The sequence below is a fragment of the Mesoplodon mirus genome, assembly GCF_964341445.2.
Source record: "Mesoplodon mirus genome assembly, chromosome: 12".
In the NCBI taxonomy this organism is placed as follows: domain Eukaryota; kingdom Metazoa; phylum Chordata; class Mammalia; order Artiodactyla; family Ziphiidae; genus Mesoplodon; species Mesoplodon mirus.
This window is the reverse complement of record NC_138988.1, coordinates 29,175,980-29,200,506: the sequence shown is the minus strand read 5'-3', so window position 1 is coordinate 29,200,506 and position 24,527 is coordinate 29,175,980. Positions and strand designations below refer to the sequence as shown.

The window sequence follows — 24,527 nt, the reverse complement described above, 5'->3', positions numbered from 1 at the left end:
GCTGATTGCTTTGGGAAGTATAGTCATTTTCACAATATTGATTCTTCCAATCCAAGAACATGGTATATCTCTCCATCTGTTGGTATCATCTTTAATTTATTTCATCAGTGTATTATAGTTTTCTGCAAACAGATCTTTGTCTCCCTAGGTAGGTTTATTCCTAGGTATTTTATTCTTTTTGTGGCAATGGTAAATGGGAGTGTTTCCTTAATTTCTTTTTCAGATTTTTCATCATTAGTATATAGGAATGCAAGAGATTTCTGTGCATTAATTTTGTATCCTGTAACTTTACCAAATTCATTGATTACCTCCAGTAGTTTTCTGGTGGCATCTTTAGGATTCTCTATGTATAGTATCATGTCATTTGCAAAGAGTGACAGTTTTACTTCTTCTTTTCCAATTTGTATTCCTTTTATTTCTTTTTCTTCTCTGAATGCCGTGGCTAGGACTTCCAAAACTGTGTTGAATAATAGTGGTGAGAGTGAACATCCTTGTCTTGTTCCTGATCTTAGAGGAAATGCTTTCAGTTTTCCACCATTTAGAATGATGTTTGCTGTGGGTTGTCACATATGGCCTTTATTATGTTAAGGTACATTCCCTCTATGTCCACTTTGTGGAGAGTTTTTATCATAAAGAGGTGTTGAATTTTGTCAAAATCTTTTTCTGCATCTATTGAGATGATCATATGGTTTTTCTTCTTCAATTTGTTAAGATGGTGAATCACATTGATTGATTTGTTGAAGAATCCTTGCATCCCTTGGATACATCCCAGTTGATCATGGTGTATGATCCTTTTAAGGTGTTGCTGGATTCTGTTTGCTAGTATTTTGTTGAGGATTTTTGCATCTATATTCATCAGTAATATTGGTCTCTAATTTTCTTTTTTTGTAGAATCTTTGTCTGGTTTTGGTATCAGGGTGATGGGGGCCTCATAGAATGAGCTTGGGAGTGTTCCTTCCTCTGCAAATTTTTGGAAGAGTTTGAGAAAGATGCGTGTTAGCTCTTCTCTAAATGTTTGACAGAATTCACCTGTGAAGCCATCTGGTCCTGGACTTTTGCTTGTTGGAAGATTTTTAATCGCAGTTTCAATTGCATTACTTGTGATTGGTCTGTTCACATTTTCTATTTCTTCCTGGTTCAGTCTAGGAAGGTTACACCTTTCTCAGAATTTGTCCATTTCTTCCAGGTTGTCCATTTTATTGGCATAGAGTTGCTTGTAGCAGTCTCTTAGGATGTTTTGTATTTCTGCGGTGTCTGTTGTAACTTCTCCTTTTTCATTCCTAATTTTATTGATTTGAGTCCTCTCCCTCTTTTTCTTGATGAGTCTGGCTAATGGTTTATCAATTTTGTTTATCTTCTCAAAGAACTAGCTTTTAGTTTTATTGATCTTTGCTATTGTTTTCTTTGTTTCTATTTCATTTATTTCTGCTCTGATCTTTATGATTTCTTTCCTTCTGTTAACTTTGGGTTTTGTTTGTTCTTCTTTCTCTAGTTCCTTTAGGTGTAAGGTTAAGTTGTTTATTTGAGATTTTTCTTGTTTCTTGAGGTTGGCTTGTATAGCTAGAAACTTCCCTCTTAGAACTGCTTTTGCTGCATCCCATAGGTTTTGGATCATCGTGTTTTCATTGTCATTTGTCTCTAGGTATTTTTTGAGTTCCTCTTTGATTTCTTCAGTGATCTCTTGGTTATTTAGTAACGTATTGTTTAGCCTAATGAGTTTGTGGCTTTTACGTGTTTTTCTCTGTAATTCATTTCTAATCTCATAGTGTTATGGTCAGAAAAGATGCTTGATATGATTTCAATTTTCTTAAATTTACTGAGGCTTGATTTGTGACCAAGATGTGATCTACCCTGGAGAATGTTCTGTGCGCACTTGAGAAGAAAGTGTAATCTGCTGTTTTGGGATGGAATGTCTTATAAATATCAATTAAATCTATCTGATCTATTGTGTCATTTAAAGCCTGTGTTTCCTTATTAATTTACTGTTTGGATGATCTGTCCATTGGTGTAAGTGAGGTGTTGAAGTCCCCCACTATTATTGTGTTACTGTCAATTTCCCCTTTTAGAGCTTTTAGCAGTTGCCTTCTGTATTGAGGTGCTCCTATGTTGGGTGCATATAAATTTATAATTGTTATATCTCTTCTTGGATTGACCCTTGATAATTATGTAGTGTCCTTCTTTGTCTCTTGTAACATTCTTTATTTTAAAGTCTATTTTATCTGATATGAGTATTGCTACTCCAGCTTTCTTTTGATTTCCATTTGCATGGAGTATCTTCTTCCATCCGCTTACTTTCAGTCTGTATGTGTCCCTAGGTCTGAAGTGGGTCTCTTGTGGACAGCATATATACAGGTTTTGTTTTTGTAACCATTCAGCAAGCCTGTGCCTTTTGGTTGGAGCATTTAATCCATTCATGTTTAAGGTAATTATCAATATGTATATTCCTATGACCATTTTCTTAATTGTTCTGGGTTTGTTTTTGTAGGTCCTTTTCTTCTCTTGTGTTTCCTACTTAGAGAAGTTCCTTTAGCATTTGCTGTAGAGCTGGTTTGGTGCTGCTGAATTCTCTTAGCTTTTGCTTGTCTGTAAAGCTTTTGATTTCTCCATCGAATCTGAATGAGATACTTGCTGGGTAGAGTAATCTTGGTTGTAGGTTCTTCCCTTTCATCACTTTAAGTATGTCATGCCACTCCCTTCTGGCTTGTAGAGTTTCTGCTGAGAAATCAGGTGTTAACCTTATGGGAGTTCCCTTGTATGTTATTTGTCATTTTTCCCTTGCTGCTTTCAATAATTTTTCTTTGTCTTTAATTTTTGCCAGTTTGATTATTATGGACTTGGGTGGCTATTTCCTTTCACATGTTAGGGAAGTTTTCAACTATAATCTCTTCAAATATTTTCTCAGGTCCTTTCTCTCTCTCTTCTCCTCTGGGACCCCTATAATGCGTATGTTTTTGCATTTAATGTTGTCCCAGAGGTCTCTTAGGCTGTCTTCATTTCTTTTCATTCTTTTTTCTTTATTCTTTTCAGCAGCAGTGAATTCCACCATTCTGTCTTCCAGGTCACTTATCCATTCTTCTGCCTCAGTTATTCTGCTATTGATTCCTTCTAGTATAGTTTTTATTTCTGTTACTGTACTGTTCCTCTCTGTTTGTTCTTTAATTCTTCTAGGTCTTAAACCTAGAAAAATTCTTTAATTCTTCTAGGTCTGCATCTTCTCGATCTCTGCCTCCATTCTTTTTCTGAGGTCCTGGATCATCTTCACTATCATTATTCTGAGTTCATTTTCTGGAAGGTTGCCTATCTCCACTTCATTTAGTTGTTTTTCTGAGGTTTTATCTTGTTCCTTCATCTGGTACATAGCCCTCTGCCTTTTCATCTTGTCTATCTTTCTGTGAATGTGGTTTTTGTTCCACAGGCTGCAGGACTGTAGTTCTTCTTGCTTCTGCTGTCTGCCCTCTGGTGGATGAGGCTATCTAAGACACTTGTGAAAGTTTCCTGATGGGAGGGACTAGTGGTGGGTAGAGCTGGCTGTTGCTCTGGTGGGCAGAGCTCAGTATAACTTTAATCCTCTTGACTGCTGATGGGTGGAGCTGGGTTCCCTCCCTGTTGGTTGTTTGGCCTGAGGCGACCCAACACTGGAGCCTGAATGCTCTTTGGTGGGGCCAATGGCGGACTCTGGGAGGGCTCACCAAGGAGTACCTCCCAGAACTTCTGCCACCATTGTCCCCATCCCCACAGCGAGCCACAGCCACCCACCGCCTCTGCCAGAGACCCTCCAACACCAGCAGGTCGGTCTGGTTCAGTCTCCCCTGGGGTCACTGCTCCTTCCCCTGGGTCCCGATGCACACACCACTTTGTGTGTGCCCTCCAAGATTGGAGTTTCTGTTTCTCCCAGTTCCTGTCAGGGTCCTGCAATCAAATTCTGCTAGCCTTCAAGTCTGATTCTGTAGGAATTCCTCCTCCCGTTGTCGGATCCCCAGGTTCGGAAGCCTGACGTGGGGCTCAGAACCTTCACTCCAGTGGCTGGACTTTTGTGGTATAAGTGTTCTCCAGTTTGTGTCACCCACCCAGCAGTTACAGGATTTGATTTTATTGGGATTGCGCCCCTCCTACAGTCTCATTGTGGCTTCTACTTTGTCTTTGGATGTGGGGTATCTTTTCTGGTGAGTCCCAGTGTCTTCCTGTCGATGATTGTTCAGCAGTTAGTTGTGATTCTGGTGTTCTCACAAGAGGGAGTGAGAGCATGTCCTTCTATTCTGCCATGTTGGTTCAGGCTCGAATATTTGTCAATTTAAACAGGGCATAACATTTTAGCATTTAACATTTTTAGTGATTCCAGTTTAAGAAATTAAGCAGGAATGTGACCAAAGAGCCTTCACTAAAATATTCATTACATGTAGGTTGAACAGTAAATAATAAATTATAGTAGATCCATATGGTACACTAAAGCTCCATCAATAAAAATCCTAGTGTTATTAAAACATCAGAAAATGTGAAAATAGGTTAAAAAGGTCAAGTTATAAAATATTTCTCTTTCCTAAAGAGACATGAAAAAATAAAAAAAAATTAGAAAGAAATAAACTGAAATTTTAGCTGGGGTTATTTCTGGGTAATGAGATTATGAATAGTTTTTATTCTGTGTATGGGAAGATATTCATATAATTAGAAAAAATAAATGCAAGAGTTAAAAATCTGTTACACCTGATATAAACTAGATTGCTTTTACATGTACATAATTTAAACAAAACATTTATTTAGTCAAGCAATTCTTTAGCTGGTTAAAGCATTTGGTATTCTTAATGCAATCTTTTAGTTATAGGTTAACTCATTTTCTCCATTACATTTCAGTAGTTTCAGGACTCTATGAGTGCTAAGTACCTACTGTGTACTGATTATTATATCAGGAGGCTAAGATGTGAAAAAACAGAGATGAAGAAAAAAAGAAAGAAACAAAGAAACAAAGAGTAGCTTCATTTGAAACAATAAAAAGAGAAGCCTACAGTCCAGAAAGTGAGTCAGTTCTGGCCCAAACCCTTCCAGCATGTGCAGGTCAAGCACTGCAAAACAAAGGCCTATTGTTTATCAGCGAATTGTTAGCAATCTCATGACCTTGAGGATTGCACAGAGATGCTTGACTTAACCAAAAAAAAATATTTTTTTCCATTAAAATTAGTTCAAAGAGAAGGACACAAAGGTGGTGTGAGAGGGTCATTTTTCAGTGCTGTGTGTGGAGGAGAGAGATGAGTACAGTAACTCCCATTACAATTAATCAGAGTGGAGCATCTAGACCAATCTAACCCCCCTGAGGATTTAATTTAAAAAACAACCCTGGCAAAGCAACTCTCATCCATGAATGAACCCCACGCTTGTTCACTTACCTACTCTTTCAGTAGAAAAGAATAACTTTTTTTTTTAACCGCACCTCACAGAAAAAAAAAAAGCTCATAGAATGTCAAATTCCCATCATTTTTCAGTTTTATTTTAAATCCTGGGTATTAGTTTTATTCTTTTATTTTTTTCGTACGCGGGCCTCTCACTGTTGTGGCCTCTCCCATTGTGGAGCACAGGCTCCGGACGCGCAGGCTCAGCAGCCATGGCTCACGGGCCCAGCCGCTCCGCGGCATGTGGGATCCTCCCAGACCGGGGCACGAACCTGTGTCCCCTGCATCGGCAGGCTGACTCTCAACCACTGGGCCACCAGGGAAGCCCCTGCGTATTATTTTAATGCCATTTTTAACTGAGTAGTTTAAAAGTGGTTCTGGGTTATTCCAGTTGCTATGTGATATTCACAAAGAAATCCAGAAATTTTTTTAATTTGATTTAAGCTTCAGTTTTATGAACTTAGGGCCACAATTAATGGCACCCCTTATCCAATACCAAGCCCTTGATCAGCCTCCAAGTATCAGGATAAAGGACAAAGAAAAAAGAATAATTATTATGCCATGCTTCCACAGCCAAATCCATTCATTCTTCTGATTTTCACATCATCTTGATTTAGTTCTCAAAATAGTCCAAGAGGCTAAGGTATCTTTATTTTCAGATGAGGAAACAAAATAAAAAAAAGATGAAATCACTTGACTAGAGTCCCCCAAATGGGACTAATATCCAGTTCTCCAACTCCCTGTCCCAAACTCACTGGTAGTTTCAACAGGTATAAATGGTTCTGCACCCAAAGAGCATAAACGAAACACTAGACCCACTAGCAGTCAAAGTCTTTCTCCTTCCTGCAAGTTCAACAATGGTGGTGACAGGACAGGGACAGAGCCTCACTAATCATCGTTTCCTTGTGGTTTGAGTTCTGTACTGGGTCAGGGAAGGCCTCTGTGAGGAGGTGATGACGCAGGAACTAGAATGGAGAAAATGAGAACTGGGGAGGCATGTGAGAGTCAGAGGGAAGCACATTCATGGTGGAGACAAGCCTGGTGCCAAGGCCCAGTGGGAGGAGTAGCTCGCTGAGACAGGGGCCAGAAATCCAGGAGGCCAAAGTGAAGACTCAAGATTTTATTCTAATTGAAAGCAGCCACCACTAACAATTCTTAAAGCAAGGGAATAACGTGGTCTAATGTCTATATTAGGAAGACCACGCCAGCTGCTATGTTACGCTAGATTGAAGGGCGGGGGACGGAAGTGGTTGGGAGGTGGTGTAAACAAGGAAGCAGAGAAATGATTGTGCCTGGTCCAGGCACGATTTGGCAGGAGTGGTGCAGACGGTGAGCAGCAGACTCAGGACATCTTTCTGAGGCAGAGCCTCTGTATGTACTGTAAGGATGTTCTGAGGATGCTCTCGGTTACAAGTTCTGGCATCATCTCCGTGAGGAAAGAGCCACAGAAGCTCTAACTGATCCCTGCTGTTGGTCATGTTTCTGCATTTCCTGAACAATCAGCCCATTTTTACCTCAAGGAGAGCATCTCTCTTTCCTTCTTTAGGTTGGTGCTAGAAAGTTCAGGGCCAATTCTGTGACCCATCTCTAACAACTATACGGACATTTGGTATCTATTTCATGCACTACCTTCACTTTAGCTCCATCTTACTTACTTTTGTTTGCTCTTATCTTTAAAGCACTTAATCTTACTATACTTTATTAGTCAACTTAAGTCATTTTCTAAACATTCCAGGAAATAAACGAGTAAACAAACCGCCTTGGTGATGCCTATTGTATAAATAACTATAAACCTAAAGAAGGTTTTATCAAAGGAATTCATTAGAAAGAGAGATTTATAAATGAGTATACACGTAAGAGAACCTGTATGTGTAAGAATCCAAGAAGATGGGGCCATAAAAATTGATTGAAGGACCGAAGAAATTGCATACACACCTGCTCTATTCTCCCTGAGGAAGGCAAGATGTTGGCAAATAAAATCTTGGGAAATCAAAATTCACCAGCTGATGAGATACCAAACCCTTTGTTAATTTCTAACATTTAGGCGTATATTAAATATCACCTCAGGCAGAGGGCTGAGCCAAGAAAGGCTGATTTCACTGCCCTGGCTGGAATCTACATGGGAATCTACAAAAATTGTGCTGGGGTGGGCAGAGAGAAGGTATATTTTTCATGCTGAAACCAACTGTTAGTTCTCTCTTTCAGAGCCATCCACTTTGGAACAATAAATATTAACTATGCATCCAAGTGTGAGTGTATGCATGTGTGTAAAAATCCAGCCTGACACTCTTAAGAACTGCAATGATTGCCAGGTGTAAGCATTTATTAAATCATTCTGCTTGCTAAGTAAGAACCCTTGTCTTTTTTTTAAGTTTTAATGCTAAAAAATCCAGGCAGTCAACCACAGTTACTCACTGAACAAATATTTACTGATTGCCTGTCATGTGCCAGGCACGTGGGGATGCAGTCGTGAACAAACCAGACAGCAATTCCTGCCCTCATAGAACTCACATTCCAGTCAGCCTGAGACACAAAAAATAAGTTACACACTAAGTGAGACTATTAATGCCACAAAGAAAAAGAAGTGGAATGAGGTACTGAAATCTTAAATAAAGGGGAAGACCATCCTGAGATGATGTTTGCATACAATTAGAATAGAGGTCTGAAGGAGATCAGAAGGCATGGCATACATGCATCAGGGGAATAGAATTCCAAGGACACAGAAGAGCTGGTTCAAGGGCCATGAAGGAGGAGTGTGCTTAGAATGTTCAAAGAACAACAAGGACATGGCTGTGGTAGGCACAGAGAGAGTGTCCTGTGGCTGCCGTAACAAATTACCACAAACTGGGGGCTTAAAACAACAGAAACTGATTCTGAGTTTTAGAAGTCAGAAGTCTGAAATCTAAGTGTCAGAAGGGGTACACTCCTTTTGGAGGCTCTTGGAGAGAAAGAATCTGGTCTTTGCCTCTTCCAGCTTCTGGTGGCTATCAACACCCCTTGACCTGTGGCCACATCACTCTGGTCTCTGACCCCCTGGACACATTGCCTCCTCCTCACTCTTACACGGACACTTGCCATGGGATTTAGAGTCCACCCAGCTAATCCCGAGTGAGCTTCTCATCTCAAAATCCTCAACTTAATTACATCTGCAAAGACCCTTTTCCATATAACGTAACATTCACAGGTTCCTGGTATTAAGACATGGACATATCTTTTAGGGAATCACCATTCAACCTACTGCAGTGACAACAGTAGATGCAATCAGCAGTGACAACTTGTGGTGGCAGGGCGGGGGCGTATGCAGTTCCTGTAGGAATCTTATAGATAATTATGATAACTTTGGCTTGAGTTTGAAGAAAACAGGAAGCCATTATGGGATATAAGCAGAGAAGTGACATGGATTCAACATGTTTAATAGAATCGATCATTCTGGCCACTGTACTGCAAAAAAGTCCAACAGCATTCAACCCTTAAATTGGTCCTTCTTCAGCTCAAGACTGTGCCAAATTTAGATTAGAATTGGAAAAGATGAGAAGAACCTGGCATATAATAGGCCTTCAGAGAATATCCATTAAAAAATGAATGTTCCTTTACCTAACCACCCTGTTTTGCAACAAAATTAAATTTATCCCCCCAAAACATATGAACCATCTACTATATTCAAGGTTCCATTGCTAAGAATGAAAGCAATCAACAAATCACATACCGCTATCTGACATGGCATTGAGTGACAAACCACATTTTTCCTGAGGATTTATGTCATCACTCAGCTTGTATAAAGAGTAATTGAAGAAACTCAGCTCAGTATGGGCAAAGACATGCCCTAGTTGTGTTCTTTGCTATCGCTCTTCCAGTCATACTAAGTTGAGTCCCTTCCCAGGCCCTTTAACAACATCTTGGGCAGAATCTATAACTTTGCAAGTCACTTTTCATAATTAAAAGCATCTCTAGTTTAACAATCCAATCTCAGATTAAAATTTCAAGTCCTGTCTAACACAGATTTGAGATGCAACCTCGACCACTTAGAGCTCTCTACCAACTTCTTCCCTCACTCCTGAGACTGAGCTACTTTGGTATTAGAGGCACACTTGCCTGTCAGCAGGTGAAAGGCAGTTTTCCCTGGTCCATTTCCAGTTCCATCTGCTGAGAACTTTTGCAAATATGGTGGTCTCTGCATGGTTCGGAATTGATAGACTTGAAGGTATTCAAGTTTCGCCTTCACTCTTTCTGCTTCTCAAAACCCATTCAACAAAAGGATGGTCATGTCTCCCTTTGTAACTCTGCCAGTGGTTTATGATCCAACCCCCTTTCTGGATAGGCCATGCCTCAGTTGGAACAATATCTACCTGACCAGCCTCGTGGCACCTACCCACCGATATTCACTTTTTTTTTTTTTTTAACAAGAACCAGGGCAGGGGCCTGTGTGTTTCCTCCAAGGGCTGTGGAAAATTGGGATGGGGTAGAAAAGCTGCTCCCATCTTCTTTTCAGGAACATTACTGCTCAGTCTCTTCTTGCCCTGCAAAAGGCCTCTCCCTATCCACTTACCCACTACTCAGAAATAGGCAGATGAGAGGCAAGCACTGCTCTGTATTCCTGTGCAATCTCACACTCCGTAGGGCAAATGGGAAGCGCTGCACAGCACCGCCACCTGAGAGTAGTGCCTACGCGGCCTGCATGTTCTGCAGCTCAGCCAACATCAAGCCAGGGAACAGGATGCCAGCACCTTTTCATGGAATCGTCCCCCTCAGGGCTTTGAGCTACCTTCTGCACATGACTTTCCGGACCAGTAGGGGGTGCCAGAAAGAGGGAAGAGAATACACTCTTGGCATTCCTCTATCCACTATACTTCCCCTGACCAGTTCTCCCCTTAGAGAGTTTGGGAACATGGGGATGTGATTCAACATGGTGGGTCTGGTTCTGCTGCCGCCACTTAGTAATGGGAGTGTGGCTCTCTCTCACATATGCGTATCTCACCAGAAAGGATGTCAACCTTTCTGTTTAGGCCCTAGTTGCTCATATTCAAGGACAATATGAAAAGTCCCACTCAATGTCTCTTCCAGCCCTGAATCTCAATTACATTATTGCAGATATAGCTCCATATAGCTCCATGATTAAAAAGCTTCTAGGAGTCATTTGGTCCCTAAACAGAATAGAAAATACTAACCAGTACTCTAGATATCTACATTGGAAACTGAAGATTTTAATGTGATTTCTGTTGATTTATTTTATCTTGACACATCTTATTTAACAAATTTTAAAGCAATCATCTTTGGTGAATGGAAAGGGATCGTGGTTTACTGTTAAAGCATTAGCACTCAACAGATAATGCTTAGTTCCAACAAATCTTGAACTGGAAATAAATCTTGAAGATGAAAAGACTTCTTGATAACTACAGTCATTTCAAAACCTATTAGAAAAGAGAAAAATTAGAGAGCCAGATGAATTTCACTCCTCCTGGACTCATTTTACCTGGGAGCAAATTATGCTGCTCGCCAAGGTAAGTGTCTGGCGCCACACTCACAGCACAGCAGAGTCAGGCTTAAGCCTCATAGATTTTCAGAGGTCATCAAGGTTAGTCCCAGTCCTAAATGAAAATGATGATTACAGCCAAACAACAAAGCCAACTAATTATCAGTGAAAGTTATAAATGACAGAGTATAGATTGACAGCAATATACCACTGGAAAGTAGGAATAATGGGGACATTTAAGACTCCAGGGAAAATAACTCCTAACCAATGATGCAAAAAGGTTTGCTGCACATGGGACAGTAACCAGAAGTGGCAGAAAGAGCAACAGAATGAGGATCAAGAGTTTTGGGTGAAGTCTTGACTCCCATGAAGTAGGGCCAGCATTGGCCTGACACTCAGCTTTCCCATTCCAAGTGCCCACAGAGAGGACAGGACAAAATAGTGACCCCAGCAATGACTGCCCATCATAAAATATTATTTTAATTTACTTAATTTATTTCAATTAATTTATTTCTATGATATTATTTTCAGTAAAAGATATAAGCAAGTTGAATGTGTATATATACACACTCTTCACCCCCAATACACACACACATGGGAAACAGACCGAGAAAACACTGCCTCAGTCTCCTCTTGCTACAGTTAAAGCTTTCCCCTTAACTGGTGTTAGGCAGTTACCATTTCACTGAGAGGAAGCCGGCCGTTTAAAACAAAGAATTTTGCTGTTTTTACTTCCCTGGTGACTCTCCTATTCTGCCAGACTCTATGGTGTGGAAGAACAAATACCAGGCTTGAGCCCTAGGACATAGTGGCAGCTTCCTCCTATCAGTGTCCGTCTCTAAAACCAGGGCTGGCCATTCCTGTTTTTAAAATATTGCAGTAGTTCTGTCCTTCCTGCCTCCTGAGGGCCACTCACACCTCTCTGTCTCCTCCCCTGGGACTCTCCAGATCTCCCCACCATGAAGAAATTAAGAGGATGATTTCTGGCAGAGCAGAGAACTTCCAGGAACTACACTCACATTGGTCAGCGCCACGTGTCATACTAACTGTTGCATATAAAAATAACTCCTCTACCTAAGACATATCCAGCCAATCCTGACTCCCAACTGTGCATCCATCTAAGCCAAACCAAGACTCTTGAGGCATATTTAAAGCCTAGAACAGAAATCTCAGGGAAATAATTTAGATTGCAAAACTAGTTCAGATATCTAGTATTGTAGAGAGTTCTTAGGATAAGGCCAATTTGTGCCCAAGAGCTATTTGCAAATTTAAAGTTATTTTTTCAGCCAGTTAGTTTGAGAAAGGAAATGGGAGCTAAGTACATAAATTAGATCATTAATTTGCAATAAATATAAATTATGCTAATTCTAAGAATTGAACATAAATTATGTATATATAATATATAAGGAATACACATAAGGCTCTATTAGCAAAAGAAAGGCATCTTGACTTACTGTGTTGTAGAAAACCCATGTATATTCATTCAATAGATTTTAACAGTTTTGATATGTGCATGAAAATATAGGATAAACATGAACTGCCTACTGATGTTCTAACAAATCTGTATTCATTCCAAATGGAAATTAGGATATACTTTGCATTATTTGAGTTAATTACATGACATTTCTTATGAATAATGATGTGTTATTCCATTCATTACTTCTAATTATGTTCCGTTACAAGTGCAAGGCTGGCAACACCACAACCAGCCTTTTCCTATTCCTCACAATCTGATGGCTTGCATGGAAAGCAGGTCAAAAATATGCCCAGAATATAATGAAAAGAGTTCAGATATTGTTAACCACGACAGCTTAAAATTACCTGAGGAAAGTTTCACGTAGAAATAAATAGAAATGGGGAATGGCTTTCCATGTTACAGGATACTCATTTTTGCAATTAATATGAGAACTATTCAAAGTGTTATTTTAATACATATAATTATCACCCTACCATTTGCTAGAGCTGGAGAGAGAGCATCCCAAATGTGGTCCTTCACCCCCGCCTAATTCGCACACACACTAGCAGAATTATATTCTGTAAGAGATTGGCAGATGGTAAAGATATCTTTTTCTGGTTGTAAAAGTGATTCTGTAGGCTTTGTGCAATTCTAAGAGAATACAGGAAACCTCCTAAAAGCTCTCATTAAAAAGCCAGCTGGACTTTCCTCCTCAAATGCATAACCATGGTCAGGCCAGCTCATCTCACCCCACTCACAGCAGGGCCTGAAGCTAGAAGGTAAATCCTATAATGGAGAAGCAGTCAAGGTCAAAGGAAAACAGTCACAACTAAGTAATTAAGCACAGGGCCCAAGTGAACCACAAGACCACCTCTAGCCAGTATCCTCACCAACCAATAGGCTACAAGGAGCCAGGGAGAGATGGTGGACAACAGGAAGGGGCCTGGCTGAGGTCTAGAGACCAATATGTACATGCCTCAGGCACACTGTTTCATTGGTGAGTCACCTTTATTTGAAGGGGCCAGGGCAACATGTATAAAATCCATACATTTTTCTCCATCCAATTTCAAATGTTCCTTGCACACACACAAAGCATCTATTAATCCCTTCATGTCAGGTGCCAACAATCCATCAGTCTGTCTATAATAAAAATAAAGATGCCAGTCTCAGCTCCAAGAATAAAAAATAAACTTGGGAGAGGAAGAGCCTTGGCAAGGAGGGCCCCTCTTTCTCCTCTGCTACCCATGACAGTTACTGCCCACTGACCATGCACGCAGCCTCAGAATCCTACTCAACACTGTGAGCTCACTACCAACTGAAGAGATGGCATTTGAGATAAAACAGATTTGCTCTCTGTGCAGTAATTCCTCAGATGACAAGTCACACAAGGTTTGCCTTGCAATGGGGGTTGGCAGGATCCTCTGTGGCAGGTTCTGGACACTGAAAAAAGATGTCAGTCAATTTAGCGAATGAGGAAAGCATCCAAGAGCTTCCTGTGTTCCTCCTGACCAATGCCATCAAAAACTGGTTCTAGCTGGAAGCAATGTACTCTAATAACCCAAAGGTAGGTGCACATTTATATGGAAACCTTTCCCACAGAAACAGCATAAGAGCACTCTGAACAATCACTGCTACATGCAGATCTTTTGACCACAATAATCTGCCAAATAAAATCAAGAAAAATATGACCACAAGAAAACCAACTTTCCCCATTAGAGCTCAGGACAAAGGACACACGATTGGCTTTGAATATCTCTCCAAGAGTATTTTAAACTGGCTAACGTAAAATAGGCTTACACAGGGTGGGGGGCAAAAAAGGCATATGCTTAGGGACATTTTAAGAGCAAAAAATCTATCTTTAGTAATAAAGATATTAAAATAGTGCTTGCAGTCACTTTATTTGTACAGGGAGGTTTAAAAAGGAGCTCTTTTGAGAAATGAAAGATCATCAGATCGCTATTAACTGCAGCTTCCTGAACAATTAAAGAAATTCACAAGATTACAACCTACTCAGGAAATGACAAATATTTCTGATTTTTACGGAAGGACTAAAAGGGCACTTTTATCTATAGCATCTATTCCATAAGAAGCACTGTTATGTAATGAAGCTATTTTTATTATCTGTTCCTTTATTTCAAGAGTATTCAATATGGCAATGGTCTGAAAACAGAGAAAATTTAACACTGCTTGAGAAGGTAAAATTTTGTGTTAAAAGGCCTTTGCCAGATTTTTCTTTTTTATCTATTGAAGTTGGACCTTAGAACACAATTTCCCTTGTACCAAACTTTTGTTTCTAATATGTCAGCAGAAATGTCCTTTAAGTTACGTAGTCTAATTCTTCACAAACACACTTTGTAAGGCTGTCCTCAATGCATTATCCTAACGTGGCTTGGCCCAGATAACATTCTGTGTGCGATGCTCCTGCCTGGAAAAATCTGCTCTTTTTAATAACTGATCCAATAAACAGTTGACAAATGATTTCTATAATATAGTATGGCCAGCAAGCAAGGTTTGTCTCTGTCATTACACAACACATTCGACCCATCTGCAAACGTGGCCGTGTTCCCCTTACATTAGAGCTCTGTATGCCATTCTGAATAGCAATCCGAAGATCAATACACTGTCTGCTGAAAACAACAGGACATAACAAATGAATAATTTTATTTATAATAAAAGCTCCAGTCCCCAAATGGATTCCACTAATGTTCAAGTTCATTTTTCATGCTGAACTCAAGATGAGAGGTAGACACAGCCCAATGCAAGGGGAGGGGAGTGAAGTATTAACTATATTGGCTCAAATTTTTTCAAGCCACGAACAATAGCTAGGCTGCACCAAGGTACATGAATAAAACGTTCGCCGCCGAATTCTGAAGATGCAATCTCCAAAATGCTTCTGTTCTCTCACCAAGACTCGCTGAAAAGCATTTTCCAGTAAACAAGAAATTAATGGATTAAAGACATTCTGACATATGCTTCCACAGTGTTGTACCACAGAAGCCAAAGCCTATTCAATAGGCTTTAAACACTGTTTGCAATGAGCAGGAGTGTTTGCTTTAGGTGGGGACAAGGAGGGATTGTGGCTCTTTTGAGAATGAAGCAAATAGTTTTGCTTCAAAAGCATATCTGCAGTCCCTGATCTGACAGTTTTTTTCCTCCTCAGAAATGTATAAAAAAAGTCAGTGAGCAAAGTCAAAAGAAAAAAAGGGTTGAAGAGGGGGGAGCAAAATGTTAAAGAGAACACAAGTTCAAAGATGACATTTACAAGTTTCTCTTGAATGGCACACTCCCCAAAGGCCACCTGAATACTCGTTAAAAAGAGATAATCAAATATACAAAATAGAATTTTCCGGTTCACATAAGATAGCAATATACTGCCCTTAAAATACAGACTTGTCCATTGGCCAATTAACATGCAAAAAAAGAAAAAAAAATGGAAAAGAATCTTTTCCCATTCACTGCATTTAGACTTAACTCAGCACACGCATAACAGAAAAGTAAACAGGATTATAACTGACAGCATGTAGGGAAAGTTGGGAAAATACAGCTTGAATAAGATAGTAAAAAATCTGGAATAAAATGGTGACAAGACATGGCTTTGTGCATGGGAAGACTGAAAAAGCAGGATTTCAGTCTTAACTGAAACTATCCACATGCTCCTGATGTTTACAGATTCACTTTAAATTCAGTCAACATAATACTTTTGGGTACTAAGAAAACGAGAACGTGCAAAGAGTAGGTTTTGCCCCCACCCCTTCTCAGGAACTAATGATTCAGTGCAGGGACAGACAGGAATGAACACATTTCTGGCCTGATGCAGACTGGGATCCGTGTTTGGCATGATGCCTGGAACAGAGTAGCTCAGTAATAAACTGTTGAATGAATCAACATGACAATAAGGAACCAAGTGTCACACAAAGGATGGAATATTTTTTTCTTAAGAGGGCAGGACAGGTATCGATGCACTTTAGCTGAAATGAAAAGGATGGGAAGGATCTCAAGGTGAAGAGAGAGGCAGGGTAAAGGATGGGGAAAAAAACAGGTAAAGGGAAATACAACACTTGTTTAAGGAAATAGTTGGAAAGTGCGAAGGTTGAGTCAAGATAATGAAAATCTTTTAAAAGGATGCTAAGGAATTTGGACTTTATCCTCAAATAAAAGGAGATTCATTATATTCATCAGTGGTTTGTTTGCAAAAGAAGAGGAGAGTGGTAGCATTAGAGCTGTGGTTTAGAGTGAGGTGTAGGCTGGGCTGGGGAAGTCCAGGCGTAGATATGGTACAAGAAGCTAGATGACCTAGAAGACCCACAGCAAGGGGCCTACCTAGGGCAGGTAGGGTAGAACACTCGGGGGTTAAAGCCCACTGCAGCCATCTCCCCATTTATTGTATGAAACATCAGTGGGCAGAGCCATCCACAGCTTCAATTCCCGAATCTCGGGACAAAAGAACATCGCCTTCTGCAAGCGAATGAGTAACTTCTTAAGATTCTTCTCACAGGTGTCACCTAACAGAGTACCAAGGTAAAGTAAAATATAAAGTTTCAGAATCATCATATAAAAAGGATTGCCTGAATCCATTATCTCCTGGCCCTGAAACCACTTTTTAAAAAAAAATTTATTTTATTTTTTATACAGCAGGCTCTTATTAGTTATCTATTTTATACATATTAGTGTATATATGTCAATCCCAATCTCCCAGTTCATCCCACCACCCCTCCCCCTGCCTTCCCCCCCCTTGGTGTCCATACGTTTGTTCTCTACATCTGTGTCTCTATTTCTGCCTTGTAAACCGGTTCATCTGTACTGTTTTTCTAGATTCCACATATACGCATTAATATATGATATTTGTTTTTCTCTTTCTGACTTACTTCACTCTGTATGACAGTCTCTAGGTCCATCCACATCTCTACAAATGACCCAGTTTCATTCCTTTTTATGGCTAATATTCCATTGTATATAGGTACCACATCTTCTTTATCCATTCATCTGTCGATGGGCATTTAGGTTGTTTCCATGACTTGGCTATTGTAAATAGTGCTGCAATGAATATTCGGGTGCATGTGTCTTTTTGAATTATGGTTTTCTCTGGGTATATGCCCAGGAGTGGGATTGCTGGGTCATGCCCTGAAACTACTTTAAACACTATAGATGTAAAACAGCTTTACAGAGTATACTGATTACAAAAATGTTCCAGTTCTCACTGTTCTCATCCCCAGAAAGGGCCGGGTCCTTCTTGCTACCTTCCAAACACACTGAGGTTTGTTAATTTTAATACAATGTTCCCCTTGTCCTTGACAGTTACTCAAAGAGATGGTGACTGACCAGGACTCATTTCCAAAATGACAATCCCAGTGCCGTCTGAAACAAAACTAGTCATCATTCACTAACTGTTCACTATTCACTATGAACATTTTCCTTGAAGCAGACACCTCAACTTTGAGTTCAAACACATATATGACCCGTCTTATGCATCACACTTTCAGAGTTGGTTAAAAAGACCGTGAAAAATCAAGTTTCTTACTATCAAGAAACAAGTTAAAAAATCACAAAGCAACGTTCATTCCATTATTAACCATTTTTTAAAAAGTGCAACTCTGCAACTTCATATTCTTTCAGTCCAAGGCATTAAGATTTGTTCATCTCAATTCACACTTTCATCCCAAGTTCCCTCAGTTCTCTGACAAAAGTCAATTAAAAATGGCAGCCAATGAGAGATGGCATTTAAACAATATTCTTTTGACACTGGAATTCTCAGACATTTTGCTTAAAAAAATATTCCTCAAAGGAAAAAGGCAACCACAAACTTGCAACAATATCAAATGAGAAAATTAAATTATTCTGTTATTTCAAGAACTTCAAAGTCTTTTAGAAAAAGTCAATATAAAATTGGTATACAACTTAAAAATTGTTTTTTTATCCTTTCTAAATCATTCTAGATTTTTTTACTTCAATACACAGAAGAATGTAATTTTCTAATCTTGTATACTTATAATTTTAAATATTTTTATAAACTTAAGAGTTAAGTATTATCAAGAAAAATATATATATTATTTACTAGTTTATTGCTATCATCATTAGTTTTGTAGGTTTACAAAATTTAGGTTAAAATTTCCATTCAAGGAATTTGGGAGTCTACCACAGAAATCACAATTATTTTCTGGTGCATGTTTTGTTAGTTGTATTTTTTTCAGTGTACAACAGTTACATGGCCAAGAAAGAAGATTATTCATAAAGTTTTCAAGCATTTTGAAAAATCCCATTTGAAAAAAATATAACTTACACTGGAAAAAATTTTGACACATTTGTAGATTCAGAATAACTGAGAAATCTATTTCAAAGTAGAATCATGCCTCAATGTGGACATGATCATTATGTTCGAATACGAAATTTTATACTTTGTTGCCCTCTGCATAGTAAATTAAATTAGGGGGGAAAGAGAAAAAAAAATCTGAGGAGTCAATACAAATGTCATATGCATACAGTCATGAGGGATAATTTCAATAACACAAAAATAACTCTCCAGAGCATTTCACCAAATCCTGCTTCTCCCACTGCAAAGAATGAAGCTTCTACTGAAACTGATGGTCAGATGGAAATAAAATACTCTACCACCAATGGCACTGGACAATGATCTAGAAGCTGGGATGTTTTCCAAGAGAAAATGCCATCTCAGACCCTAACATGAAAAAAATATTTTGTAAGTATATTTATGTGTTTGAATTTAATTAAAATTCATAGCTTGAATATCTCCAAGAGGTAAACAAACCAAGTCAGTCTCAAATCTTCATATAATCTTCACATAACCTTACTTCCACATCACAAGAGGGCCACCCAATCTCTATCTTACTATTAAAATTCACAATTGATAACTGAAAACAAAGTGCTCAGGATATTCATTGGATCCATTTTAGAAGCGCCTATTTATTTACACAGCTAGGATAGTGAAAAGGTCAAGCAAAAAATCACCTCCAAAGCCACGGTTGCTAAGCAACTCTTTTCAGAAGTTTTGCAACAGTGATCAAGCATATTACTGGTGCCACCAACTGGATTCAGAATAAATGTGAATAACATCTTACCTGGTTTCTCCAAAGGGGGAGGTTGGAGGATCCTTGCTTAGTTTTTCGGACAGATCCTCGAGGTCAATCCTGTATTTATTTGGTCTGTTAGAATCAGAGGCTTTCTAATTTTTCTCTCTTTAAAAAAAATAAAAAAGGATACGTCCAGGTACCACAGGTTTCCTGTTCACCAGGGCGAAGGACAGTTCTGTTTTGAGAAACACCACAGAGGGCTTGATGAGATGTTGGCCGAATCTGAATGACATTTCCTCACGGTTTGAATTCTGGAAGAGAAGATGATGTAGAAAATGGACATTTATAAAATTCAGTTGAGAAACTCAGATCATATACCACTTTAAAGAAAACAAAGTCCATTACTACAGATTCTTAGTTGTAAAGAAGACATCATTGAAGCTGTTCCCCATTTAATGTCCGCTAAGATGTATTCTGGGTAAGTCCTCCTAAAATATTCCACTCTCTCTATGCTGGTTGGATTTACAGTTTTCAAGCAAAAGCTTGTATGTGTCTTCTTAAACCCCTCTGCACTTCGGGGAGCCACCTTAACCCAAATCCACTAGGTCCAATCTGTCAGGTACTATTTTTAACCATCTGTTTCATCATCTTCGCTAAGCTGAAAATTTTCATGGTTAAGCATTGACTATAAACCTTCTCATTCTTAAAGAGGTACCTGTGGGGACTCACTTTTCTCAAATGGTTTTATCTTTGTTTATATAAAAGCAATTTAGAAAAAGTATAAACACTGTTTGACCTTGTTTACAATTACAAAAGCATGTGGGTACTCCCAGAGAACTATAGCAAAATTTCAAAAATTAAAGCGAAAAAAATTGAGGAAAAAGAAGGGACAAAATAGAGTTCAAGATGAAAACAATTCCTGGTTGATGCAGACGTATTATGCAGCAAGGTATGTGAAATGCTGCATATCCTCTTTTCTAGAGAAAGCCATGGGTTGGGGTAGTGGGGAGAAGACAGGGGAAAGCAAGATTTGACACTTGGCATCTAGGGTACCAAGGAATGATTTTCCATCAGTCAATGCCTATACATGACAAAGTTACTTTCTGAATGACTAAAACACACCTTCCTTGGGAAATCACTTCATTTTTCTAATTCAGGAACCACCCTACTACAAAACTGATGAAAACTGAACCCCTCATGGGAAAATAGAAATAAGACTACAAAAGGATGACATCAGAAAATGGAAGACCATTTTATAAAGCATACCAATAAATGTGCAATTGTTTAATGGTGCTAACATTCTCAATGACCCAAAAGATACAGAGGGCTATGCAAAATTCATCTACTTTAGAAGCACTCAAATAGTTGGAACTTAACACATTTCAGGTACAAAGAACAGTATGGAAGTTTTGCCTCAGTGACACAAATACTGGTTTCTAGAACAATTACAACCATCTCACAAAAATGAAAGGTCAGTAAGGACGTTGAAAATCATCTAACCCAGTGGTTTTCAAGGTGTGTTCCCTGGAGCAGTAGCATCAACATCACCTGGGGAAATCAGAAAGGCAAATTCTTGAGTCCTACTCCAAACCTATTAAACCAGAAACTCTGGGAGAAGGGCCCAGAAATCTATGCTTTAATCTGCCTGGATGATTCAGGACCACTGATCAAACCCAACTATTCTCCCAATCCTTTCCTGCAGAATCTTTGCCTGGTAGCTTGTTAGCCCATGTTTGAACATACTCAGTGACAGGACGTTCACTATCCATTCCTTCCAAGATTATCAGCTCCAGCAATTATATGGTTGCCCTTCATACTAATTCCATCTTTTTGTGATGGATTTATGCCTTGAGGGTCATATGAAACAAGTATCGTGCAAGTGAAAGTGCTTTAGATATCTGAAGTTAACCTTTATTTATTCCCTCCAGTTTTTCTAGAATAAACATGCAATTCATTTCAATCATCCTACAAACAGCATTGATTCAAGTGCCCTAAAGCTATCTGTGTGGTTTTTTGTTGTTGGTTTTTTTTTGCCTGCCCAGCATCCATTTTCTGTAGTTTTGGCCATACCACCCTAATTTTTCTTTGGGTAATACCCCACCATATTCCATATGTTGGGCCACTCCTACTGCCTGGTTCTAGGGATGGGAGAGTGACCCAGCCATCAGTAGTCTTTTGTCACATGAGTGATTCAGGAGTGGACACAGGACAAAAAAACGAGCCAATCAAAGGAAGGATATCCATGAAAGGATCACTGCTGATACTATGGGGAAAGGGCTTTCTTTCTTCTAAGATGCCAAACTGGTAGGACATGAACCTGGAGAGCTAGAGGATACACCAACAAGAGGCTGCCTGATATTAGAGCCAACATGGAGGCCAGGAAAGCCAAGATACAGAGAGACCCATACCTGACGACACTGTTTGAGCACCTGGATCTAACAGTGCTGGAAGGATTATATGTCCCTGGAGTTTGTTTCCTCTAATGGATAATTGTACAGAGTTGACTTAAGCATATGCTCTAGCTGATGAGCTACTATTACGAGTCCATGAAAGACTCTCTTCTAGTTTTCATTTTTCTTCTTATCATCATTTTCGTTTCTTCCTTTATGCCCAAACTTGTTCCTTCCTCTCCCACGCCAGGGCTTCATTTTTTATTTTAATATAATTAATGTTGTATTTATAAGCTTCATGGCAGTTTTATAAATATTTTACACATCAAACATATATAGAGCTCTTGTACATACTTTTTAAATTTGTACAGAAGTTGTATCATGCTTTAAAACTCATTCTGCCTTTTTCTCTCAACACTGTTTTATAGACTCATTCATGTTGTTATAAACAGATGTAATTTACACTTTCTCACTGCATTCCACTGTCATTTTTCTTGTCCATTCTTTTAGTGCTGAAGAACTAGCTTTCTCCAGTCTTTCACCACAAATAACACTAATGACCATACTTACATGTATCTCCCTGGGTGTCTAAGCTAGAGTCCCATTATTGGGTCTTAGCTTAGGTATTGATACATACTTAGATTTTTTAAAATATGCACTATTTTGCAATCCTTGAAGCAATATATGCAGATTTCTATTTTCCCACATCTTTGCCAACACTTGGCAGTGTCTGATTTCCAAGGTTTTATTGACATGATAGGCAAAAGGCATCCTTTATTTTTAATTAGCTTGTCTCCAATGTGATATGTGTATGTGCACATTCCTCCCTGTATGAATCGCCAATTCGTACTTTGCCCTCTTTTGTATTGGTTTCTTCCCTCCTATTTTCGGATTTTTCTGGAGTCCCTTATATATTTAAATATTGATTTTGGTCTATTAAACATGACAGCTGTATTTTCACCATCTGTTAGTTTTTCTATCGTACACTCCATTGGACAAAAAGCATTCATCTTGATGTATTCAATTTTTTTATGGTTTGTTCTCTGTGAATATTGTGAAACAAACACTTCTCTACCATAAGGTTACAAAAATGTATTCTTGGGCTTCCCTGGTGGCACAGTGGTTGAGAGTCTACCTGCCAATGCAGGGGACGCAGGTTCGTACCCCGGTCTGGGAAGATCCCACATGCCACGGGGCGGCTGGGCCCGTGAGCCATGGCCACTGAGCCTGCACGTCCAGAGCTTGTGCTCCACAACGGGAGAGGCCACAACAGTGAGAGGCCCGCGTACCGCAAAAAAAAAAAAAAAAAAAAAAAAAAGTATTCTTAAATTTTCATCTATCAGCTTTATAAATATTTTCACTCTTAACAGTTAGGTATTTAATCTACTTGGAGCTTTGTTTATGGTATGAAGTACAGAAATGGTTTCATTTTTCTCCTTTTGTGAGCCGAATTTCCTAGCACCAATTGCTGGGAATGGTAACACTGAGTTCCCATATGTACACAGGGGTGAGTCTGGACTTTATTATATTCTGTTTCTGTGCTAGATGCTGGAGAACAAGGGGAGACAATTTTTTTTTTCTCTAAAGGGCCAGATGCAGTCTGTTGTAACTACTCAACCCTATCATGGAAGTATGAAAGCAACCATAGACAATAAATAAAGGAATGGATGTGGCTATGTCCCAATAAAACTTTATTTGTAAGAACAGGCAGCAGCCTGGATTTGGCTTGTGGACTGTAGTTTGCCAACTCCTGCTGTATAATGTTCATGCTTTGTAAAGAGAAGGTCCTTCTTTATTTATTCTCTCAAATAAATTTTAGATTCAACTACACTCCTTCAAAAAGACTCTTGCTCAGGCATTGATTAGAACTGCACTGAATTTAAATTTTAATGGGCGAAATATGACATCTTCACAATATTCAGCCAATCCATTTATAAATGCTACATTTATGCTCTATAATACTAAAATAAAACTCTTGTAATAGGGTTTTAAATTTCCCTTATATGTTTTATGAATTCTTTCTTAGATTTATTCCTAGATAGCTTTTAGTTTATGTCAGTACTGTAAATGGTATCCTATCATCGTCATAGTTTATAATTGGTTACTCCCAATACAGACAAAAGCTATTGATTTTTTTATGTTGCGCTTATAAGCTGAACTCTTTTTTTTTTTTTTTTTTTTTTTTTTCTGTACGCGGGCCTCTCACTGTTGTGGCCTCTCCCGTTGCGGAGCACAGGCTCCGGACGCGCAGGCTCAGCGGCCATGGCTCACGGGCCCAGCCGCTCCGCGGCATATGGGATCCTCCCAGACCGGGGCACGAACCCGTATCCCCTGCATCGGCAGGCGGACTCTCAACCACTGCGCCACCAGGGAGGCCCAAGCTGAACTCTTTTATTGCTGTTAATAGTTTCAGCTGATTCTCTTTGGTTTTCTATATAAATGATTTTACTTAGAAATAATAATTATATATTTCATTTCACTTATTCTACTTATATTTCTTTGTCTTACTGCATTGGTGGGGTATCTGGTAATACGTTGGTAAGTAGAAGCAACACAGGCATTCTTGTTTTGTTCCCAATCTTAACAGGAATGAGTTTCAAGTTTTGTTTTCTCCATTAAAAATGACATCTGCAATAGGTTTTTAGGAGAAAGCCGTTAAAAAGCTAAAAAAATTTCCCTATTTCAAGTTTGCTAAGAGTTGATTCCATCTGGAAAAGAAAAAACTTAACTTTATTAAATGCTTTTTTTTTATCATTGATCACCCAATCTCTCATTCTTTGCCATTAATGTGGTAAATTACAGTGA

At 39.0% G+C, this 24,527-nt stretch overlaps 1 protein-coding gene across 12 annotated transcripts in view; it reads right to left on the bottom strand.

The window, feature by feature from the left end:
• The window catches only part of FHIT (fragile histidine triad diadenosine triphosphatase), a 1,482,405-nt gene that overhangs the window by 794,231 nt on the left and 663,647 nt on the right, over positions 1-24,527 (bottom strand). For all 12 annotated transcript variants that reach the window (XM_082639705.1, XM_082639702.1, XM_082639708.1 and 9 more), the window contains one exon: positions 19,523-19,643. In XM_082639705.1, the coding sequence (XP_082495831.1) occupies positions 19,523-19,643 (121 nt within the window). The remainder of the gene's footprint in view (positions 1-19,522; positions 19,644-24,527) is intronic.